The sequence below is a fragment of the Ceratotherium simum genome, chromosome 9, assembly GCF_057802395.1.
Source record: "Ceratotherium simum simum isolate JZ-2026a chromosome 9, ASM5780239v1, whole genome shotgun sequence".
In the NCBI taxonomy this organism is placed as follows: Eukaryota; Metazoa; Chordata; class Mammalia; order Perissodactyla; family Rhinocerotidae; genus Ceratotherium; species Ceratotherium simum.
Window position 1 is genome coordinate 79046774 of NC_141908.1, and position 14904 is coordinate 79061677.

Below are 14904 nucleotides of genomic sequence, written 5' to 3' on the forward strand. Positions count from 1 at the left end.
CTGTAATAACTAATTTAAAACTATTTTATTTTCATTTATCTTTTTAACCAACTGATAAAATGCATTCCAATAGATAAAAATTATTTTTACCTGTTCAATAAATTTAGATCAAGAAGGGAACTTGGTGGGGCCAGCCCGGTGGCATAGTGGTTAAGTTCGCACACTGCGCTTCAGCGGCCCAGGGTTCACAGGTTTCAATCCCAGGCACAGACCTATGCACCATTCATCAAGCCATGCTGAAGTGGCATCCCACATACAAAATAGAGGAGGAAGGGCGTGGATGTTAGCTCAGGGCGGATCTTCCTCAGCAAAAAGAGGAGGATTGGCAACAGATATTAGCTCAGGGCCAATCTTCCTCACCAAAAAAAAAAGAGGGGGAACTTGATTCTCACCTTTCACTCTTAATTAAAGAAGGAAAAAAGCCTTCCGTTTTGCTAAGGAATGTGCCCTCAGACTTATTTTACTTGATTTATTTAAATCTAAAATGATTTGGTACATTTATCTTTTACATGTCTTAGAATTTAACTTGGGTCGTCTACAAGTTTCCAAAGAACTAGTGAATGATGTCATCCTCCCCAAATGGGCTAAGTCAGCTGAAGATTTCATCTATAAACATAGGAAAGCTCTGGTAAGATTTTTGTGTTTAATTATGAGACAGATTAATAAAGATGTATATGTTTTCCAAAGGATCAAATAAAGTATATCTGACTATTAATTATTTTTCTAGATTAATTTGTAATCTATTATATATGCTGTTTTAGAAAGTATAGTAATTTATTTTGAGGTTATAAATCTTCTGATATAGTGAGAATATAGTACAGTCACATGGATGTATAGCAAAAAAAATTCAGTCTATAAGATATCTGCCTATTATATGTGAAACTAGTCATGCACCACATAACAATGTTTCAATCAAGGACGGACCATGGATACGACAGTGGGGTCCATAAGATTAGTACCATGTAGCCTAGGTTGTAGTAGGTAGTAGGCTATACCGTCTAGGTTTGTGTAAGTACCCTCTACGATGTTCACACAACAACAAAATCACCTAATGATACATTTCTCAGAACATATCCCTGTTGGTTAAGCAACTCGTGACTGTACTCCAATCACCAACCTGATGTAGCTTGATATTTTGCAGTTCCCATATTTGTTTCAAGCCTATCAGGACAAGTATGTTTTTGTTTTCTCTGAAGGGTTTCAGTAAGTTTTTAATAAGGCAACTAAGTCCTAAATGCCACTTTAAAAAAGTATAACTAGTTTTTGGTTAAATTTCCAATTTGGAACTGAAGGACTAATGAGAGTTACTTGAACACTGATATTGTGTTATTATCTTGCAGATGATGTGGTCCCTCCACCTGCAATAGCCCACTTAGTTCTCTTTCTAAACCAAAATGTTGCAGACTCTGACAATAACTAGGCCAGTATTGGGAAACATTCCTTGTCATTAGTATATAGCTTGTCAAATTTACGAAATTCTGGATTAGATTATAATATTTGTAAACAATAACCCTATGCATGAATAAAGAATTGGGCAAAAAAATAAAGCAACTCTGAAAAAATAATCTGTTACTTATCAGCTAGCCAGGAACTTCTCAGATGCTTTCCTCTGTATTATCTATGACATGAAGTAGAGGTCCAGGGTTTTAGAAAGACATGCTCCTTATTAGTACCTTAGAAGTTTGTGTTTCAGTTATGTATTGCTGTGTAACAAACTATCTCAAAATTTAGTGGCTTAAACTATAGCCATTTTGTTATCTCTCAACACTTCTGTGAGTTGACAGTTCTCAACTGGGCAATTCTCCTGGTCTTGCTTGTGATCCTCATGCCCTTTCAGTCATGTGGCAGCTAAGGTTGGCATCTTCTGGAGGCTGCATTGAGACACTGGGATACTAGACTTTTCTCCCTCTCCATGTGTCTCAAGGATCTCTCCTCTTCATGTGGTCTCTCTAGCTGGGTGGCCAGACTTCTTACATGACAGCTCAGGGTTCCCTAAGAGTGCAAAAGTAGAAGCTTCCACAGTTTCTTAAGGCTTAAGACTGCAAACTGTCAAGGTATCACTTCTGCCACCTTGTAATGGTTAAACAGTAACAGAATCAGTGCAGATTCAGGAGGAGGGAAAGTAAACTCCGTCTCTCAATGGCGGGTGTGAGAAAGAATGTGCAACCATCTTCACTCCACCACACGCAGTCTGTCCTCTGGCCACAAATTATTTACTTTCCTCCTACATGCAAAGTGTACATACTTCCTCTCAGGACCCTCCCAAAGTCTCATCTTATTAAGGCAGGGATCTGTAAACTTTTTCTGTAAAGGACCAGATAGTAAATATTTTCCTTGATCATATGGTCTGTGTTGAAATTCTGCCATTGTAGTGCAAAAGATAGTGGGTGTGGTTGTGTTCTACTAATCTACAAATCTGGCAGCCCACAGGCAGTAGTTTGCTGATCCCTGCATTAAGGCAGGAGGCCTGAAGTCCAGAATCTTGTTAGTCATCTAAATCAAGTCCATGTGTAGATGAAGCTATGCTGGTGTGTCTCCTCTTGGATCTGAAGACTGTGAAGTAGAGACAAGTTATCTGCCCCCACATAACAACAGTTGTGTGACAAGGACAGGAGAACAATAGTAGACACTCCCATTCAAAAGGGAGAGAAAAACAAGAGGCACCCAGCAGTACTGGTTTATAACAATTTGGAATTCCAGCAGGGCTGTGCTCTCAGCTCTTTTATCAGGGCTGAGAGCTGTTCCCTGAGAGTGGTTCTCCATGACTCTTTCTGAGTCATTCTTTCTTTTCCATTAAAAAAAAATAAAACATTGTTTATGTGAGTGTCTTTATCAGCCTCTTTCCCAACATAGTAAGTTGGAGCCAAAAGTCTCTCTTCATTTTTGAACGGTTTCTATCTCAGTCTGAATGAAACCAAACACAAACAGGTTTGTTTATCTGATGTGCAGCAAAGCCAATCACCGATACATCAGGCTTGTAGCAAGGAAAGAGGTTTATTCTCAAAAGGCAACCAGACGAGGAGATGGGAGCTAAAATTCAAGTCCATCTCCCCAAAGGGGAAAAGGTAAGGGTTTTTCTCTGGGGTTTTAGGTAGGGGAGCAGAAGCATGTGGCCTTGCTGGCTGGCACCTTCAGCCTGTGTTTGGCCTTGTGAGACTGAATCTCCTTTCTTCTTGACTGTCTGGACGTTGGCTTTCCAGAAAAACAACTCACTCATATACTAAGGAGAGACAGAAAGATCTGGTTAGTTTTAAACAACGGTTGATTATGCTGAGTATGCACAGCTGCAGTTAGCAAAGCTTATCTCAATTTTTTTCTTATAGCCTAGGGAAAATTTTAACTCATTTGTTCTCAGTCTCATGAACTAATAAAAGTTCTTTTAAAATGTTATAGGTTTCTTGTGCATCAACTCTGTTGGACAAAAACCATTCCACAGTACTGTACAATACAGTCCTTTATGTCCTTTGGGCCGAATGGGAGGCTCCTATGGGAAAATGCCCTTAAGATTCTTAAGATGCTCTATTTTCTAGTTGAGTGGGTCTGTGAGGTACAACCTTAAATCTTTGAGGTCTCAACAGATTATTTACACCCACACTCTTGAACTAAACTTTTGCCTGAGGCCATATTTTACTGGTAACATTCTGATTTGATCATTGACTTGTGCCATTTCTCACTTTGAGATTCCTGGCTGTCTAGTGATCCTGGAAATGAGAAATAATTTTATTTCAAACCCAGCAAGACCTGGCTTCTTTATATATTTTTAAAATAATGCTTAAAGTCCAAACAGTTCATTTTTTAACTCATTTTACTCCTCCCACACTGTATCACAGGCAGCTAAAAGAAGCCAATTAGCACTTAAAAATTTTTGCCTGAAAATCTCCACCATATTCCTGAGTTCATTGGTACCCTTTCTATTTTTCATGTAACTAAAGTATGAGTCCCCCTTTCTCCTGTCTCCAATGACAATTTCCTTGTTGTCTTTCAAGACATCACTAACAGCCTTCGGGAGGTTCTTTGTCAAGCCTCAGCCTTCCACCCACTCACCTTTTAGTGGGGTGGGGTAGGATGGGTGGAGTGATTTGCAGCCATCTTTAATCAGCCCCGGTGTGGTTTCATTGTTTCTTTGATTTGAATTTGTAGGCAACTGTTTCAATGGAAATTTCACAACAAAGATGCATTCCACAGCTGTCATCCGTTTTTTTGTTGTTCATATTTGGGCTATTAGAATATTTGCATTATTTTCTTCACCCATTAGTTAGGAGACACATATGTATTAAATATTAATAAATATGATGTCTACGTTATACTGGATAGAATATAGTCAATATATGTAGTAGATATTGAAAAAATGTTTAACATGATTTTGAGATTATTTATAGTGGTAAGATTTATGTGTGGAAATGCTTAATTTGCTCTTACTTATTTAAAGGACCCATATTTACATTGTAGTTGGAAAGTATCTCTATATTAATTATTAAATTTGTTCTTTTTCTAGGAGTCTGAATATGTTTCTGCTCATCTTCATGAATGGATAGATCTGATTTTTGGCTATAAACAGAGGGGGCCAGCTGCAGTGGAGGCACTCAATGTTTTCTATTACTGTAGTTATGAAGGTACAAGCTGATGTACTTTGTCTCTTATATTGATAGAAAATATTACATAGTATGTGTTTATACTTGCTATTTTGGACATAACTATTTAATATGAGAAAGACTACATTTGAAAAATACTTTTAGTGATCTTTTCTATTTGAAAGAGTGACTCATGGTTTTTTAAAAAATAGTAGTTAAGAATATATATGCAAATCCAACTACAAATGTCAATTATTGGTGGCATAAAAGTTTTTGATCTCTGGTCGTGTGTGTCCTATTGAGTCAGGTCCTACATTAAATATTCAGTATTAAACTGTTAGCAGACTTTGAAAGGAGACCTTTAGAATTACAAATAAAAATTCTTCAAATGATAAATAAGATGACATTATTTTAATGTTTAGCTCAGGATCAAGAACATTTTCTGGGGGCCGGACCAGAGGCACAAGCGGTTAAGTGTGCGCGCTCTGCTACGGCGGCCGGCGGTTCGCAGATTCGGATCCCGGGCGCGCACCGACGCACTGCTTGGCAAGCCATGCTGTGGCGGTGTCCCATATAAAGTGGAGGAAGACGGGCGTGGATGTTAGCCCAGGGCCAGTCTTCCTCAGCAAAAAGAGGAGGATTGACAGATGTTAGCTCAGGGCCAGTCTTCCTCACAAAAAAACAAAAAAAGAAGAACAACAACATTTTCTGAAGGCTTTGAAAGGCTTGAGAAGTAGTTCTTTCTTTTCTAATCCTTCAGTAGAGCTAATAGTTCTAAAGATTACAAATAGTGTGAAGTTACATGAATTTGAGCAGAGTCCATATGACTTTTGGTAAATAGACAAACATGTTTTTACCTTGTCACATTCATTTGATAATAGTTTTATAAGGAGGTAGTGTAGGATGGTGGTTAGGAGCATAGACTTTGAAATCAGGTTTACCTAGTTTGGCCAGTTAAGAGCCATTTAACAATCCATATTAAGTGTGACTGGGTATAATCAATTAACCAGAATATCACCTTTCCCAACATTTGTTAGATAAGCAGTAACTTATAGCAGTATTTTTATGTGGTTATTACGTTTGTTTCTGCTTGACTATCGTGAAGAAAACAATTAGGTGTAGTATGAGTATAGTCTGTATTTTTCTGAGAGAAACTTATATAGACTACCAGTTAACTTTTGTTTAAAATATTTAGTTCTAAATAGTGGATGGAATTTATAGTTATATATATGTAATGTTTGAAGCTTTACTGGTTTTTAAAAAATTACCTCTTTACAGTGTTCTCATAAATTGAAGAATGGGATAATATTTTGTTGAAAATATACTAATCAGGGGCCAGCCCAGTGTCATAGTGGTTAAGTTCATGTGCTCCGCTTTGGCGGCCCGGGGTTCACGGGTTCGTATCCCAGGGGCGGACCTACACACCACTAATCAAGGGATGCTGTGGTGGCATGCTGCCTGTGATACAGTGTGGGTTGCTGATTTGTTTTCACTCTATAGTGAGTTGACTACTTCTCCTGGTTTTAGGAGCTGTGGATCTGGATGCCTTAACAGATGAAAAGGAAAGAAAAGCCTTAGAAGGGATGATTAATAATTTTGGGCAAACACCTTGTCAACTGTTAAAGGTAAATCACAAAAGTTATTGATTACATAAGAAGTCTAGAATTTAATTGCTAAGGAATAGTATTACCAGTATTTTCAAGGATTTAGAACATTATTTCAGAATTATCTAGAATTTGGGAAGAGTTATATTCTCACTTAAAAAATAAATAGATTTAAATGATTTTTCCCATTTTGAAATAATAAAATATTGCAGTCAAAATTCACATATACAGAGCCAGCCCTGATGGCCTAGTGGGTAGGCCATCTCTGCTTCGGTGGCCTGGGTTCGGTTTCCGGGTGCAGAACCACACCACTCGTCTGTCGGTAGCCATGCCGTGGTGGTAGCTGACGTAGAAGAACTAGAAGGACCTACAACTAGAATATACAACTATGTACTGGGGCTTTGGGGAGGTCAGAAAAAAAGAGGAAGATTGACAACAGATGTTAGCTCAGGGCCAATCTTTCCCAGCAAAAAAAAAAAAAAATTCACATATATAGTCAGTTACTCGTAAATTACAGAGGATTTATATTTACTCAGCAAGTGAATCACCTCATTTTGTTATTTTTGAGAAAGGAAAAGGTGAGGTTGAAGGCCCCCTATCAGGTGAGATATTACTCCCTCCTTTCTTTACATGGAGAAGGAGCTCTAACTGAATACTGGCTAGGTTATACCATTAATACCGTCCCTATACTGGGACTCGTTCTGTACATAAGACTTCTAGTAGCTGACATATGCCCGTAAAGGGGACTTACCATCCAGAACCCAAATCCAGTCCTAAAAATCAAATTATACAATATATAAAATATAGAATCAAATTATAAATATTACTATATTTCTTTCCCCATATTAGTATATGAAATTAAACTGACTTCCTGATTGCATACAGCTTTAGATTCATAGAAGTTAATCCAGTGTTAGTTTTCAAAGATGTTTTGATCTTTGTTAGTGTATGAACTTAGAAATGAGGAATACACGATAATAAATCATTCAAGTCAACACTTTCGTTTGCAAGCACTGTGGTAGGTGGTTTACCTAACCCTCACGGTAAATATCCCGTTACCCTCATGTTTCAGATGATGAAGCCAAGCCTCTTAGAAATTAATACCTCGCCTACAACGCCTTAGAGAAATCACATACTTTTCCAAGTTTACACATCTGGGATGTGACTGGGGCAGGATTTGGATGCACAGCCATCTAACTCCCAAGCCCTTCCACCATGCCATGTTTCCTCTCCATTAATAGCTGTAAGCCCCCTTGTTGAACTAGATCACTTTTCCGTGTTCTGATGGGCTGTTATTTATATCCTAATTATGACACTTTCTACCCGAGTTGTATATTTATCCATTTGCCTTACTATGTTATAAAGGCAGCAGCCTTCTCTTAATCATCTTTGTGTCTTTTTTGCATATAACATATGTGCAGTAAATATTTGTTGAATTGAAATTTCCACAGCTATTACAGTGACAGTGTACCCAAACTCTGGCTTATAGATGTACTTCTGTTAATTCAGTTATCAGACTAAGCTTTATAATTGTTACTATTTCTTAGCAACAGTCTATTTGAAGCCTCCAACATTGGTTTTTAAAAAATGATCATGTTTGAAATCAATACTTTATCCCTTACCTGCTGATAGAGTCAGAAGGCAAAAGTAACAGAATAAAACAGAACACTTCATTGGGCTTTGAAATAGAGTCTATAATATTTTTGTACTAGCTTTATGTTTTCTTTTTTTTTTTACAAGAGTAATGCTAATTAGTTTTTGCCACCATAAAAAATGACACAAACATCACCTTTTGATTTGAAATAAAGTGAATAATATTCACATGGATAATTGAGAACTAAATATTGAAGTACTTACAGCTGTCACATCTATTTCCTATAATCTAATATTTTGAAATAGAGATAGAAGAATCCCCTTTAGATAGGATTCTATTGTGCATTTTGACTGTGCCTTTGGAATGTTAATTTGATTTGTCATTTTTATAAAAGTAAATATTCTTCAATGTCTCTGATATTCAAGTTAAGGAAGAATAATTTAATTTATTTGAAAAGAAATGCAACAGTATCTATAATTTGATTCTGATAGCATTGACATCTTGATCTTATTTCAGGAATTAAAGATTCACCCGTGGTATAAATTTTGACTTTTGAATAATACATTTAATTTTACCGTTTATTAAGCATCTACCATATTTAAGATAGTGTTCTAGGTGTTGAAAATCCAAAGATGAATGAGACTTATTTTCTGACTTGAGAATACCTATTGCCTGGTTGGAGAACGACAGACCATAAACAACTATATGTAATCCAACATGGAAAGAAATAAGTACTAATTAAAGTAATGTGCTGAGGAAAATAATAAAAGAGAATAATGCTGACTTAGAAATTCAGGAGAGAGATCAGTAAGAAAAACTTTAAAGTAGAAGTAGAGTTCCTCAGAAGTGAAGAGGGTAGGAACTCTTGTTGAGAGGATAGTCTGAGCAGTGGCCTGGAATTGTCAACGGTGCGTGGTACGTAACCCATTGTAGCTAGAGCCCAGTGTGTGTGAAGGAAGACAGTCAGAGATGTTTTAATACAATGATGGAATTATTTTTCCTTAAAATTATTTTGAAGGAACCACACCCTCCTAGATTATCAGCAGAAGAAGCAGTGCAGAAGCAGACCAAAACAGACACCTCAACCCTAAACCTATTTCAACACCTCTCTGAACTCAAGTCGTTTTTTATAGAGGTAATATCCAACTTGGTAATATCAAAGAGTTTTCTCTGTGAATTCTGTACACCTCGGTGTTCATTTAATTGTTGAATGTAGGAGAATGGTATTTAATTCAAAATAATAAATAGTACTGCAATAATCTATTCTTAGATTTTTAAAACAATCTTATTGAAAGCTTTTGTTTGCTGCTGTATCCTGGTCCGAACTGTTTTTCTTGGCTTGCTTTCTTCTAGTCACATTTTCTTGACAAGGAAGAATAAATAATGTGAATTAAGTTGCTTCTTGTGACAATTGAGATGATATGTAGAGGGAGTCTAAAATAATTCTTAATTATAATGTCTGCTCATATATAAAAATATGGCCACATAAATCAGATTGTTAATTGCCAACATCAGAAGGAATAGTCAAGTACAAGATAGTCAACGCTGTAATTGAAAGAGTTCCTTCAAACTTAAATGTTTAAATATACACATTGAATTACTTTGAATAGTTCAAATTAGTGCATGTGAAAGGCATTCATACCTATGAATTTGGTTAAGACAGATGGTATTAACTCCTTGGGCAAAAAATGATGATAAAAAGTTACTACGAATAGTTTGGAGATATGCATAGAACAAGTGGTAACTCGCATGCAGTCCAGCAGAGGTCGGTAAACTTTTTCTTAAAGGGCCAGATAGTAAACATTTTAGACTTTGTGCTCTGAAGGCAAAATCAAGGATTTTATATAGGTACATATAAACCACTTAAAATACAACCATTTAAAAATATAAAAGCCATTCTTAGCTTACTCACAGCCTATAAAACAGGTGGTCGGCTGGATTTGACCCACAGGCCTAAGTTGGTCAAACCCTGCATTAGAGCATCATCGTAATGTGCTTCTCAGGTTCAATATCGTGGGAAATCTTTCTAGAATTTTTTGATAATTTGGTGTAAAAAATTTTTTATAAAGTTTATGACAGTTATACCTTTATGCTGAATTTTATTCAAATGAACAATGTTGTAGTAAGCTCCACAGTATTTTAATATAAATATGTTTTCGTATGTTTGTGAAAGTGCTTCAAAATTAATCTTTTTACTCTTTTCCTATATGCATGTTTATTGAGATAGTTTTTTAATGTTTAACAATACAAACTCTATAAATTTGGTTGTGTTACAGAAGTATCCAAGTCAGTTGCCTAGAATTCAGAACTCACAGAAGCAATGCTTAGAAATGATGACTAATTCCTACGCTCTGTTCTGGGTCCCCAAGACCACCCCCAGGTTTGGTGATGTGCTAGAAGGACTCACAGGATTCAACATACAGTTGTACTCACAGCTAAGATCTGTTATAGTGAAAGGATACAGAGCAACATCAGCAAAGGGCGAAGTCTGGGGAAACCAGGTACAAGCCTCCACGAGTCCTCTCCCAGTGGAGCACACAGGATGGGCCTAATTCTTCAGTCATGAAATGTGAAAACATGTTTTTGTCTAACAAGGAAGCTCATTAGAGACTCGGCAGCCAAGGTTTTTGTTGGGGGTTGGTCACATAGGTACCCTCTGCCTATCACATGCCAGAATTCCAGCTGCCAGAACAAGAGTGGGAGATCAGCATAAATCACATTGCACAAATAGTCTAGGCATCATGAGCCACCCTTACCATTGCAGACGAGTTTTATATCAGTGTGAGGAACTCTTTGCCCACCAAGTTCCCAGATGCCAGCCAAGGGCCAACCTTGCAGGCAGCCTTTCTAAAAAGCAGTCTCAGTACTGCTCTGTTAACTCGTTACTGCACATAAGGCAACCCATAAAAACCTATTTAACCCATAACCTGGTGGACATGTAATACTGTGTTTATTATGTAATGCTGATAAAGCTATTTTCTTTATGTCTAATCGTTTGTGACATTGTTTTTATGGGAGAATATATTCTGAGTTCCATCTGCAGGTGCAGTGACATTGCTCCTCTCTGTACTCACCATGTCACAGGGTAGCTTTCCCCAGGACCACTGTCTGGAGCAGGATAAAGGACACAATAGATATATCCCTGGGTACCAATAACTCATTAATCCCTTTTCATCATCATATGAGAAGAAGTTTCCTGCTCATTCGTATGACAAGAGAAGACGTCTCTGTATGTCATCTCTTCCTAGGTGGTAAAATGGTAAAGAAAATGGAGGTAGCAATGAAAGCAAGGGTTTAATCAATAGGTTTCCTCCGACACCATTTTTATTTATGCTTGTTCAAATATGTTGTTCTTCTCCTGATTAATTCACAGTGTGAAGAGAAAAGATAAGCACTGACTTTATATGGTTTATCATTTATTGTTTAATTCATATAAAGCTCTTAGAACAGCACCTGGCACATAGTATGTACTCAATAATGTTAGGATACAACTTACCTAATAATGGTTAGGTATAATTTATGAACTATTGTCACATCAAGAAACTTAGTTCACATCATTGTTCTCTTTCACGTTGTAGTAAGATAATGGTGGATGTTTTCTGAGGACTGTATTTTCTGGTCCTATTGTTGTGGCTTTCAGGGAGTGCCTCCGTTAATGGAATAGATCTATTTTAGAAAGGAAATTTCTATAAAATATTACCAGTTTTCCCACTTGACATAATTGAGAAATGTACTCTTACATGGTCTGTATTTTCTACTTTATATTCACGCCAGTACAGCAAGGGGAAGGAAATATCCTAAGTCACTGGCTGTTTTAAATGGTTGATGCTCCTTGAAATCTACATCTCTGTTTAATAGCAGAGTAGTGGAATAGAAGGTGATGGTTTTTAGAAGTTTCAAGTATGCCACCCAAACATGGTATATAGTTTCTTTCCTATGTTTTAAATTAAATGATGATACATTTTAATAGAGTAAAATGCTATATATCACAGGGTTCATCCTTGTTTAAAGAAATGGAAGTTTTCAATAATTTGTGCCTAATAAAGATAAGCAGAACCAGCCACTAAACCTCTGTCTTTTATTTTATAGGGAATTAGTGATGGTATTCCACTAATAAAGGCCATTGTCCCCAAAAATCAGTCTCGTTCTTTTATGTCTCAAGGCAGTCCTGAATTACTGGTAAGTTGATTTATACCTTCTCACACTACCACGTCTATATCCATTACAACTTACAAAAAATTTTTATAAAATATTTTAAAAGCCTTTTTAAAAAATAATAGAGGGCAGGCCTGGTGGCTTAGCAGTTGGGTGCACGCGCTCTGCTACTGGCGGCCCAGGTTCGGATCCCGGGCGCGCACTGACGCACCGCTTCTCCGGCCATGCTGAGGCCGCGTCCCACAAACAGCAACTAGAAAGATGTGCAGCTATGACATACAGCTATCTACTGGGGCTTTGGGGAAGAAAAAAAGGAGGAGGATTGGCAATAGATGTTAGCTCAGAACCGGTCTTCCTCAGCAAAAGGAGGAGGATTAGCATGGATGTTAGCTCAGGGCTGATCTCCCTCACAAAAAAAAAAAATAATAATAATAGAGAAAATTTGTATAGATTTAATATGACCAAGTATAAAAATGTATCTTCTATTTGCACAGCTTTTAAGTAGTTATTGTAATTCTAAAGTTTATCTGGAATAATAAATATCTGAAAATGCTAAGGAAATTTTGTACAAAAAAAATAGGATATTTTTTAACATCAGCTATTAAAATCTATCATAAAGCAGTAATAATGAAAATGGAAATAATACAGAATTGATTAAGATACATATGCAGGACACGTTAGTGAGTGCTTTCTGTGAATTTTGTCATTTAATCCACCCGACAGTCCTGTGAGGGTAGGCACTATTCTGAGATAAGAAACTAAAACTCAGAAGTGACTTGCTCAGAGTCACAGAGCTAGCAGGTAAGGGATTTGGGAGCCTGGCACATGGACCAAACCTAGGTCTGTCTTATTCTAATTTTGTCATTTAGAAATTATAAAAATGGAGTATAGCACAGTGAACAGAATTAGACCTATTTTTCTAATTATGCATATTATGTGTTTGCTTAGAAAAGGGTCTAGAAAGAGATACAAAAATAATAATAGTATTTTTTGAGTGGTAGAATTCTTGTGATTCTCAGCTTTAATACCTGTATTTTTCAAAGTTATCTGATTTTTTTTTTGGTAATCTATTAATTTTATAATCAAAGGGGAAAAATACTTCTCATTTTCAAAAGAAAATATTCACTGTGACTGTCACTAAGAAGAGACCTTCTTAATAATTCATCATAAGTTCTACTTATGTTTTAAATGGTATGTGATATATCATATTTTTATGGTAAGACTTGACCTGGAATTGCTTCTGACTGCCACCTGATAGAGGCTAATAAACTTTGAGAAATTATGAGGAAAGTAATCTTACTAGAGAAAGATACAGTAGACAACTTTTCCTTCAAGAAGATAAACACAGAGCTTTTTCCATTTAAATTATTTTAAGACTTCCTTGAAGAGTTTCATGTTTTAGGTACACAATCCCGCATTTTTCCCTAAATGATAAATGCTAACATCATGTGAGCATTTGGTTAGTCTATGCTGCTTTCTTTACTCTTTCATTTAATTTTCATCTTCATATGTTCTTTTTCCAGATAACAGTAAGCATGAATTATGTAATTGGAACCCATGGATGGCTGCCTTATGACAGAAACATTTCTAATTACTTTACATTCATCAAGGATCAAACTGTGACAAATCCAAAGTAAGTAAATGAACATTTAAAGCAAAACAGGTACAGTCAGCACCTCATTGCCAGGAAAAACAACTAGATTAATGGATTGGTGTCATTTTGAAATAATCTTGTAGACATCTGGATTTCCTTCTCTCTCTTCTTCCTCCCTCCTTCCTTTCCTTCATCCTTCCTTCCCTCTTTCCCTCCCCCTGACTTGATATTGGCATGAAGACAAAATATTTTCTATAATATCATTATGGAAGCTAAATTATTAGGAATAGTTTTCAGGCTTAATTGTATTTTTATTGTACGATATTTTTTGCAGACAAGCCTTATGTGTTTTATGTAATAAGAATTTATTATTTACCTTAGTTATTTTTTAAGATATCCGAAGGTCGCATTCTAAGTTAAGGTGGTGTTTCTCTTCCTCTGAGTTGTTTTAGCTGTACGTTTCTTAGGGGCAATGTCTTTTTTCCTTCTTATCCCACATAGGACTTAGTACTGTTGTGCTTTGCACAAAGCATACCTTCAGCAAATTAATATTGAAGTAAAGTTCTAGAGCTGAAGGTCAGAATTGGCCTTCATTTTCCATACACACTGAAGTGTAATCACTTCTTTGTGTCTTTCTGCAGAATCTAGATTGACTGAGCTCACAGGTGTTTCAGTGGGAAGCAGATAAAACCCATATGCTTGCTGTAGTTGGAATGGAAAATGATCTTCATGAATATTGTTAGATACACATTCATCTCCCTGTGTGGTAGATCCCTTGTTTCAGTCTATTTCTGACTTTCCTGGTCCTGGTATATCCTATCTTGTCTTTATACTTTGAGGCTGCTGTTTACAGAATTGACAGTCTTTTTATTTAATGAAAAATATGAATAAAGTAAGATTAATGTATTTTCTTAACGTCTTTATCATTTATTAAACAAATATTTCAAATTAGACTTATTTTTTATTTCTTTTTTAGAGAGATTAAAAAGTAGTTGATATTGGTCTAAGCGATCTTTTAAGGAAAAATCTAATATTTAATTGTGTTTACAGAACTCAGCGTAGTATGAATGGTCCTTTTGCTCCAGGGCTGGAGATCAATTCTAAGCTATTTATAGTATCACACGATGCGAAGTTGCTTTTCAGTGCCGGACACTGGGATAATAGCATTCAAGTGATGTCACTTACAAAAGGCAAAATTATTTCACACAATATCAGACATATGGGTAAGCATTAACTTTTTTTCCCCGAAAAACAAAAATTTCTCTATTTTTTCTAACTATAAAAGTAGTACTTACTCCTTATAGGAGCATTAAATTTTACCTTTGAAGCTGAGTGAACTTTTTGATAGAGCAGTGTTATGAATATTATGTGCTTTCTGTAAGAGTG

At 36.2% G+C, this 14904-nt stretch overlaps 1 protein-coding gene across 9 annotated transcripts in view; it reads left to right on the plus strand.

The window, feature by feature from the left end:
* The window catches only part of NBEAL1 (neurobeachin like 1), a 154183-nt gene that overhangs the window by 121027 nt on the left and 18252 nt on the right, over window positions 1-14904 (plus strand). For all 9 annotated transcript variants that reach the window (XM_087435657.1, XM_087435659.1, XM_004426808.3 and 6 more), the window contains 7 exons: window positions 519-628; window positions 4496-4613; window positions 6099-6196; window positions 8788-8904; window positions 11859-11948; window positions 13448-13557; window positions 14569-14741. In XM_087435657.1, coding sequence (XP_087291783.1) covers window positions 519-628; window positions 4496-4613; window positions 6099-6196; window positions 8788-8904; window positions 11859-11948; window positions 13448-13557; window positions 14569-14741 — 816 coding nt within the window. The remainder of the gene's footprint in view (window positions 1-518; window positions 629-4495; window positions 4614-6098; window positions 6197-8787; window positions 8905-11858; window positions 11949-13447; window positions 13558-14568; window positions 14742-14904) is intronic.